This window comes from Emys orbicularis, chromosome 3 (assembly GCF_028017835.1).
Source record: "Emys orbicularis isolate rEmyOrb1 chromosome 3, rEmyOrb1.hap1, whole genome shotgun sequence".
Classification (NCBI taxonomy): domain Eukaryota; kingdom Metazoa; phylum Chordata; order Testudines; family Emydidae; genus Emys; species Emys orbicularis.
In genome coordinates, this window is record NC_088685.1 from 122,607,368 (window position 1) to 122,616,374 (window position 9,007).

The 9,007-nt window shown below is 46.0% G+C and overlaps 1 protein-coding gene across 3 annotated transcripts in view; it reads left to right on the forward strand.

The window, feature by feature from the left end:
• TULP4 (TUB like protein 4) overlaps positions 1-6,415 on the forward strand; it is a 232,943-nt gene extending 226,528 nt beyond the window's left edge. The window contains exons 13-15 of one of the 3 annotated variants that reach the window (XM_065401694.1): positions 1,640-2,726; positions 2,829-4,218; positions 6,299-6,415. In XM_065401694.1, the coding sequence (XP_065257766.1) occupies positions 1,640-2,726; positions 2,829-4,218; positions 6,299-6,415 (2,594 nt within the window). Of the gene's footprint in view, positions 1-1,639; positions 4,219-6,298 lie in introns of all 3 variants that reach the window. The other 2 variants (XM_065401693.1, XM_065401692.1) reach the window with 2 other exon arrangements.
• The last annotated feature ends 2,592 nt before the right edge of the window (positions 6,416-9,007 follow it).

The following is a 9,007-nucleotide window of genomic DNA, read 5'->3' on the forward strand; positions in this document are numbered from 1 at the left end:
GTCGTTGTGATTTATCAGCTGCCCTCAGCACTGTAGAGCACTCTTTCTTCTCCCATCTATTTTTGTTCTTTTCTTGGCTTCTGTGAATTGGTGCTCTTTTGGTTCAATGGCTCCTCATCACCTCAGTCTCTTGGTGTCCCTTATGACCTGGGCTCTCATTCACTCCCTTATTTTCAACAACCAACATGTATGTGGGTGTGTTCCAAATCTACCCCTCTATCCCGAACCTCTCCCCATCTACCCAGTTTTGCATCACAAGCTACCAATAAGCACTTCCTCTAGGAGCAGCACCACTAGTTCCAAGCTCAGTCCTGAAATTCTTGGGCCACACCATACATTGGTGTAAATTGAAATCAGTTGAGTGACAGCAGTTTACATCAGCTAAGAATATGGCCCTTTATTTTTCCTCCTGACCTCTTTGCACCTTCTCCTTTCTCAGTCTCCATTGACAACTTTATGAACTCTTCTGTCTCCTGTCCTCAAAATCTCAGTGTCCTTTTTGACTCTTCTTTCTCTTTCTCCTCACATTATAGTCAGTCTCTCGCTAATGATCTGATCCTGTTCCCATTGAAGTCAATGGGAACATTGCTGTTGATTTCAATGGGAGCTGGATCAAGACCCATGTCTTGTTGCTGCTTTCTAGTGAATATCACCAAAATCTATCCTTTCCTCACTATCTCCACTGCTAAACCTTCATTCACACCTGGGCCCTCTTTCACATTTGATTATTGTAACCTTCTCTTACACTTGACTTTTCACCTATCCCAGTTCCAGTCTATTCAAAATGTTGCTGCTAAAGTCATCTTCCCTCCCCAGTGCTCTGACCACATTACCCTATCCTTGAATTCTTTCATTGGCTTCCTGTCTGTTACGGCATCAAATCCAATACCTGGCAATCATAGTGACTGTAGCTGCATGTCTGTTTCATTTCCTTCATCCCACCCTTCCGCTCCCTATGATTCTCCCATTTCTCTTGTGGTACTGTTGCCTTTGTCAACCTTCCCATGCTGTCCTATGCTCTTGCAATACTCTAACTTTTCTTGTCCATCTCTGTCTCCTCCTTCAAATGCCCCCTAAAAATCCACTATTTCCAGGAATCATTGTCCTCACCAGTAATAGACTCAGCCTTCCCTTTCCTGAACAGTTGTTCTGTGTCTTGTCTACCTAGGGTGACCAGATGTCCCGATTTTATAGGGACAGTCCTGATTTTTTTGGTCTTTTTCTTATATAGGCTCCTATTCCCCCCACCCCCGTCCCGATTTTTCACACTTGCTGTCTGGTCACCCTATGTCTACCTTAGATGACAAGTTTGCGCCTTCCTGTCTGTTGGGAAATTGCCACATAAATTTATGGTGCTGTACAAAGCCCTAACCCATCAAAACACTTTAACCAGTGTTTCTCAAACTGGGGTCGTCGCTTGTGTAGGGAAAGCCCCTGGCGGGCCGGGCCGGTTTGTTTACCTGCCCCGTCCGCAGGTCCGGCCGATCGCGGCTCCCACTGGCCGCGGTTCACCGCTGCAGGCCAATGGGAGCTGCTGGAAGTTATTTTGCAGCACATGAGGAGAGAATCTAATAATCTCCAATTTTCCTTTTTTATTATAACAGTCTCTAAACTGTGTTTATTTTGATTCTTATTGCAGTAACTGGAGCATCTGGAGTCCCTGAGAACAACCCCCCCTGCACCGTCAATATCCCTATTGCTCCTATTCACAGCTCAGCACAAGCTATGTCACCGACTCAGAGCATAGGACTGGTCCAGTCCTTGTTAGCCAATCAGAACGTGCAGTTGGATGTCTTGACCAATCAGACGACAGCAGTGGGGACAACAGAGCACGCGGGTGATAGTGCAGTGCAGTACCCAGTCTCAAGCAGGTACTCCAATCCAGGACAGGTGATTTTTGGAGGAGTGGAAATGGGGCGCATCATCCAGGCACCGCCTCAGTTATCCCTGCAACCGCAGGGTGCAATACAGATGGCGATAATGGATCACAGAGACGGAGACAGAGACCACGAACATCACCAAAAGGCAAAAACTTTACGGACAGTGCAGCAGCTGGCAGAAGGGGACGCTGTTGTCTTCAGCACTGCACAAGAAATACAACTGAACAAAATGAACCCGCCCCCTCCTTACCCTGGAACCATACCAGCCGCTCCCACTGCACCACCGCCTCCCCCGCCTGTCCCGACCCAGCCACCTATGGATCTCTGTCTGAAAAAGGGAGACTTTTCTCTTTATCCAGCAGGACATTATCAGACCCCTCTTGGCTACGAGCGAATAACGACCTTTGATAGCAGTGGGAATGTTGAAGAGGTATGCCGGCCTCGAACGAGGATGCTGAATACTTATACCCTGCCAGGTCCCGGCAGCTCTGCCACTTTAAGGATTACAGCAACAGAGAAGAAAATCCAGCAGCCCTGTTCCAGTGCTACCCTGAACAGGCTGACAGTTCCTCGTTATTCTATACCGACTGGGGATCCACCACCTTACCCAGAAATTGCCAGCCAGCTGTCACAGGGCCGTAGCATCACACAGAGGCTGGACAGTAGTATTATCCATGCTACTCTGCGGAGGAACAGCAGAGAGGCAGCTCTGAAAATGGCTCAGTTGGTCGACAGCCAAAGAGCCACTTTACAACATCCATCAAAACCTAAGAGCAATGTTGTGACAGCACAGTACCAGCAGAGGGCACCGACAGCTTTATACACCTGTAGTCAATGCAGCAGCAGCAGTAACAGCAACACGAGTAGCAGCGGTGGTGGGAACATCAGTAATGCCAATGCTAGTAACAGCACTTCCAGTATTAGCAGTATGAGGCCTGACGTAACCACTGGGAGCAGTTCCCAACACAGTTCTGTCATTGCTCACTCAGTCAGTACTTCGCCCTTGGCCTCCCAGTCCTCATACAATTTGCTGAGCCCACCCGATAACTCTCGTGATCGGACAGATTATATCAACTCTGCCTTCACAGAGGATGAGGCACTTTCTCAGCACTGTCCAGTGGAGAAATCGATAAGGCACATGCCTGTAGCCTTGACAGAGGCTGCCGTTGGTGTGAAGCGGCCACCCCCGTACCAGTGGGACCCTATGGTGAGTGAGGAGATATGGATTCCTCAGGAAAGGACAGCTCAAAGTTCAGTGCCCAACCCTCTCAAACCTGCTCCTCTAATTGGTCAAGCTCAGCATCTTGATATGTCTCGAGTGCCATTTGTTTCCCCCAAATCTCCAACCAGTCCCACTGCCACTTTCCAGATGAGTTATGGGGTTGGAGTACCTTATCCAGGAAGCTACAGTGTCCCTCCTCTCCAGGGAATGCAGGCTCCCTGTTCCCCCAAAGAAGCTCTGGCCCCAACACAGTTTGCACAACAAGAGCCAACTGTAGTACTTCAGTCAGGTTATCCATCTAACCTCTCCTATTGCCCTTTGCCACCCATGTATCCAGGAAGTAGCACTTGCTCTAGTTTACAGCTGCCACCAATAGCCTTGCACCCATGGAATTCCTACAGTGCATGCCCGCCTGTACAGAATTCCCAAGGCACTTTGCCCCCCAAGCCACTTCTAGTGGTGGAGAAGCCAGTTATGTCTCCGCCGCCAGCAGAGCTTCAGGGTCATGTGGGCACAGAAGTAATGGTGGAGACAGCAGACACCTTCCAGGAGGTTCTCTCCCTCACAGAAAGTCCCATTCCTCAACGGACAGACAAGTTTGGGAAGAAGAACCGGAAGCGCCTGGATAGTCGAGCTGAGGAAGGAAATGTGCAGGCTATCACAGAGGGCAAGGTCAAAAAGGAGGCAAGGACACTGACTGACTTCAACTCCCTAATATCCAGCCCTAGGCTAGGAAGAGAGAAGAAGAAAGTCAAGAGCCAGAAGGACCAGCTGAAGTCAAAGAAGCTGAACAAGACGAATGAGTTTCAGGACAGTTCAGAGAGTGAGCCAGAGCTTTTTATCAGTGGGGATGAACTGATGAACCAGAGCCAAGGCAGCAAAAAGGGATGGAAAACCAAAAGGAATTTGAGGACAGCCAGTGAGCTGGATGAGTTCAAGTGCCGGAAGGCCAACGAAAAGGAGGATGGGAGGCTGGGAAGCCAGGGCTTTGTGTATGTGATGGCCAACAAGCAGCCCTTGTGGAACGAGGCAACACAAGTGTATCAGCTGGACTTTGGAGGACGGGTGACCCAGGAGTCTGCAAAAAACTTTCAGATTGAGCTGGAAGGACGACAGGTAGGATGGCAGGAGCAATTGCAGTGACAAGCTCCCTTATCTCAGAGAGGGGGTGCTGCACTGTGCTTCTAACTTACACAAATCTTCCTGCGCTTCTATAAAAAGCTTCTTAGTTCTGCTGGTAGCTCTGTGATCAGCAGTTTTTAAGAATGAGGTTCAGTGTTTACGTATATATAATGAAAGCATGTTTATAGCCTTTTCCTGTCAGACCTGGGGACAGGCCCTCTTTTAATCTCACTACTTATCACTTCTAAAGAAATGTACTTTTAGTAACAGTCTTAACTTGCAGCATTACAGGGAAAAATCCAATAATTTTGCTCTTAATACTGCAAACTCCAATTGCATCTCAAGTTAGAAATTGCTCATGATAGCTGGTTTGATATCGTTAGTGAATCCCAGTATACACTCACTTTCTCTCTCTCTGTCTCTCACACACTCTCTCCAAATACATAAGGAAGCAGAGATAGAGATGTGGGCAAGCAACTAGTCTCCCTCCAAACCCCAAATCACTCCCAATGAAGGGTGAACAATAGCACCTGAGAGGAGGCTAGCTGATTCTTCTTTCCAGAGGAGCAGAAGCAATGGCCCTCCCATTGGAGTAGAAGGATCATGTGCTGCTCATGAAGAGGAGGTCTTTAGATATTTCAGAAAACCGAAATCAGAAGAATGAGGTTCTCTCAGTTTGTCCGAGTGAGACATTAATACACCAAAACCAGACCCCAGTGGGCTGCTGACAGTCTAGTATAGTGGCTAAGGCATTGGACTGGAACTCAAGGGAGCTGGGTGCAGTTCCTGGCTTTATCACAGACTTGCCTGTGTGACCTTCAGTCAGTCACTTTGTCTCTCTGCATCTCAGTTTCATATTTGTAAAATGGGAATAGTACTTGCCTCCCTCCCAGGGTGTTCAGAGGATAAAATATGTTAATGACTGTGAGGGGTTCGGATACTGCAGTGATGAGGGACATAGAAATACCAAGATAGATTGTCAGTATAAACCCATGGAAATGTTACTTTGCTTACCTAGCTTGACCACTGATACTGTCCAAAAAACAGATGGCTAACAACTTCAGAAGGACAAATACGAAAGCAGTGACATTGGTTTCCGCCCAATATGATATATGCCAGTTTCTCTTTCAGCTTGTACTGCCCTTGTCTTGGAGGCCGGGGTCCAGATTTATAGATCCATAGATGTTAAGGCCCAAAAGGGATCATTATGATCATCAGAGAGAGACAGCAAAGAAATAAGCGTGAGTGTCATGTAAGGGGTGTGACCTTTGGCAGGTCTGCACGCCACCACCAGAGATTATAGAGGCCTCTTCATACTGCTCAGGAGCTGTGCTGGGGGAAAGGATGGAGATTGGTGAGCTACAGGGAGATGTGAGCAGACTGGAGTGATGCAAATTGTCCCCCTTCTGGTCATATAAAAATTAATAAAAAAATAATTTTTTTCCCTCGGAGCTCCCAGCCTATCATTTCCTTGGTGTGCTGTGGCCACATGGAAGCCCTGGTAGCAGTTCCCAAGGAATTTGGAGGGCCCCCAGAGGTGGTGTAGAGTCAAAGGGCCTCTGTGCAGATGGCCCTGACCTTAAGGGACCCATGTGGATCAGAGGAGTTCTGCCAGGTTTGGGGCAGGGCCTGCTGTGGCTTTCTCCTGGGAGCAAACTGCCTTCCTGATAGGGTGATGCAGTGGGATCTCTCTCTGAGGATCCCCTGTGAAGATCCTCCTCTAATTTTTCTGAAGGAGCAGATGATACGGACCTTAGTCCTGACCCAGCATCAATGATTTCAGTGGAGTTAAGTCCCCTTACACCAATCCTGAATCTGACCCTGGGTCTTTTAAGGCTGTGTATTTCCTTGACAGAGTAGATTTCTATGGGCCAGATTGTGATGTCCTCACTCATACTTGGTAGTACTTTGTTCTGCGACTGGCCCCATTGATTTTGTATGGAGTAAGGTACTATTCAGTGTGAATAAGGGTATCACAGTTTTGCTTTTTTCCTTGTTACTTCTTGGTCTCTCCCTTCTATTGACCTCTCGTTCCTTATTTTTTTCCTCCCCTTCACCTTCCACCCTTCCCCAGGTAATGCAGTTTGGAAGGATTGACGGCAATGCTTACATTTTGGACTTTCAATATCCGTTTTCTGCAGTGCAGGCCTTTGCAGTTGCTCTGGCTAACGTGACTCAACGCCTCAAATGAAAAGAGCAGAGACTGGAGAGAGAAAAACCTTCTCCTAATGTCCGAACTGGAAAATGTCAGGGCGGCCTGTTTTAGGTGCACAAAGGCGCCGGGGAGTGAAGAAGGCAGTAAAACTGGAAAAATCTCTTGGTGCCCAAAAGAGGGCATTAACTTTAGTCATAATTGGGGTGGGGGAGCTGTTTGTTTGGGTTGTTTTTTTGTTTTTTTTTAACATCGTGCTGGGGTTTCAGAAAGAGCACCGGGAGAGAGCCATTCAGTGTTATATTGGGAAATGTGGCTTTTGGCTTGTTGTGGTGGTTCTGCTGTGTTTGCTGCAGTAGCTGACGTAAGCTCGTAGGGGGATTAAAAAAGACTGCTCTCTTTGATAGACTGCCTTATATCATGCTGTTCTTTTTAAAACAGGGAACATAACCTTTTTTCTGGTCCAGTTTGTACTACTACATCAGTGATAGCAGGAAAAAAAAAAAAAGCTATAATACTTGAAGACACATGTTTCTTCTCTGATCATAGCTGAGCACTGCAGGTACCAAGGAGGTTTATGAAGGTCAATATTTAATTTATAAATACTGATGTATTATTCAGAAGAGAAACAAAACTTACCATTGGATGGTTTCAAAACACATTTCATCAACGAAGTTGGTGTCTGCTTTTTTTCTGTGCTGTTACTTGGGATAAATGTGTTTCACTAGATGATGGAGAACAGAGGCGGGAGGAGTTGTGAGAGTTGCATACGTACATGTATAGGTAAGCAGTATTCTTTGATTTGTACTACATGTGTGTAGTACATAATGCAGCCTGGTGTAGCACATGGGCAAGGGCTACACCTCTTCACTAAAAGATGTTTACATATTAAGAACAGAATTGTTAAAATAAATAAAATGGGCCCAGTGAGTAAAATGCTTCTAAATCTATGGTGAATCAGAGCATTGCATTAATTGGGAAAGAGAAAGGCATGTGGTGACAGTAGGGGATTTCTCATCACCGCTGGTTGGAAAAAAGGGAGAAAAGGAAGGAAATACTGGAGAGTACCGCCCCTTTCACCCACCTCCTATTTGAGTACAGCATTATAGGCTGTCGTTTGAATGGTTAACAGTCCAAAAAAAGAATGGGAAGCCAAAATGTATATAGCTGGTTATGGCTTTTTAATCAACTATATACAGGAACAAGACTGTTTCTAACTGCAAATCTGTCTAATATAAGTCAAAGCCTGTGTTAGGTGTTTCAATGGGTAGAGAGAGATTCTGTTATTGCTCTAGTGCTCTCTCTCTCACACATGCACACATATTTCTCTGTTGAATACAGTTTGATTTGGAAATGCTTCCCCAGTAACACATGAAAACCCTGATCGTTCATTAAATTAAATTCATAGTAGGTTGCAAAATGTAACTGTCGATTTCCTTTAAAAATACTCTTTCAAATCAGGCCACATTTAGAAAGATGGGGTGGTGTCTGGTTTATCTCTGTCTGTAAACCTCAGTTTTACTCCTTACTAGGAAACCCTTCATAACTTTGTTTAAAACACAAACCATACACCAAGAGAGTAAAATATATCACTGTGATTGTTTGAAATGTCTGTAAAAGTAGGCTAGACTAAGTAGGCTTGATTCATTGCAGGGAACCCATCGGGGGCACAGGACCCCCAGTGGAGGAAGGGATGCAGCAGCTCCCTGGCTCCAACCTCCACTGGGGACTCTGAAGCCAGACAACACAGGGTAGGTAATGCTGACCAGAGACAGGTTTTGACAAGGATATCTAGGGATGTGCTGATTCAGATGATCTCCCGGGCAACCTCCACCAGTGTGGCCCCAGAAAGACCCACCTGCAAGATAATACTGTCCTTCTGTTATGGAGCCCCTGGGGAGGATGGTGGTATAATCCCTGTATCATCTTGGGGCTCAGCAGTCTCTGCTTGCACATGGGAGTGGATCAAGCCCAATATTTCCCTTGGCATTAACTCTTCTATTTGCTTTTATGTATTCACTTTTGTTGAAACCCATCAATTAGGTGTATATCTTTCTGTTACAGAGGAACCCCACCTCCACAGTTATTTAGTAGCTGATTTTAGTGACAGCTTCTGGAGTGTGTGTGGAGGAGGAAGTAGACCGAGATCAAATGGGCTTGGTCCTGCTGACTTTGAAATCAGTGGGAGTTTGCCATTAACTTCAGTGGGAGCGAGATTGGGCCCCAAGTCAGTGCAGAATTACATGTTGTTTAGGAAACAGGCTTATTTCTTACTCACACGATTTCAGTGGCACTACCCATATGAGTGAGGATTGCGGGGCTTGACCCAATGGTGCTCCTGAAGAGATCCTAATAGCTCTAATTAATCCCATAAGCAAGTCATAAGCAGTATTGGAATATTGAGACGTGTGCACTGAACACGTTGAGGTCAAAAGCACATTGATTCATTTCTTCTTTTAGGAGGACAGGTGTTCTGTTGCTTTAGAGAAATAATCCTCTTAAAGAGACATTGTCAACTAGTTTTAGGCCAAGAATGCAGATTTAATGGAATTAAGTATGTTTGCACATGTGTGCTCAACATACCTCATCCAAACAGAACTGTTTTCATACTGCTGTTTTCTTTAACTTTCC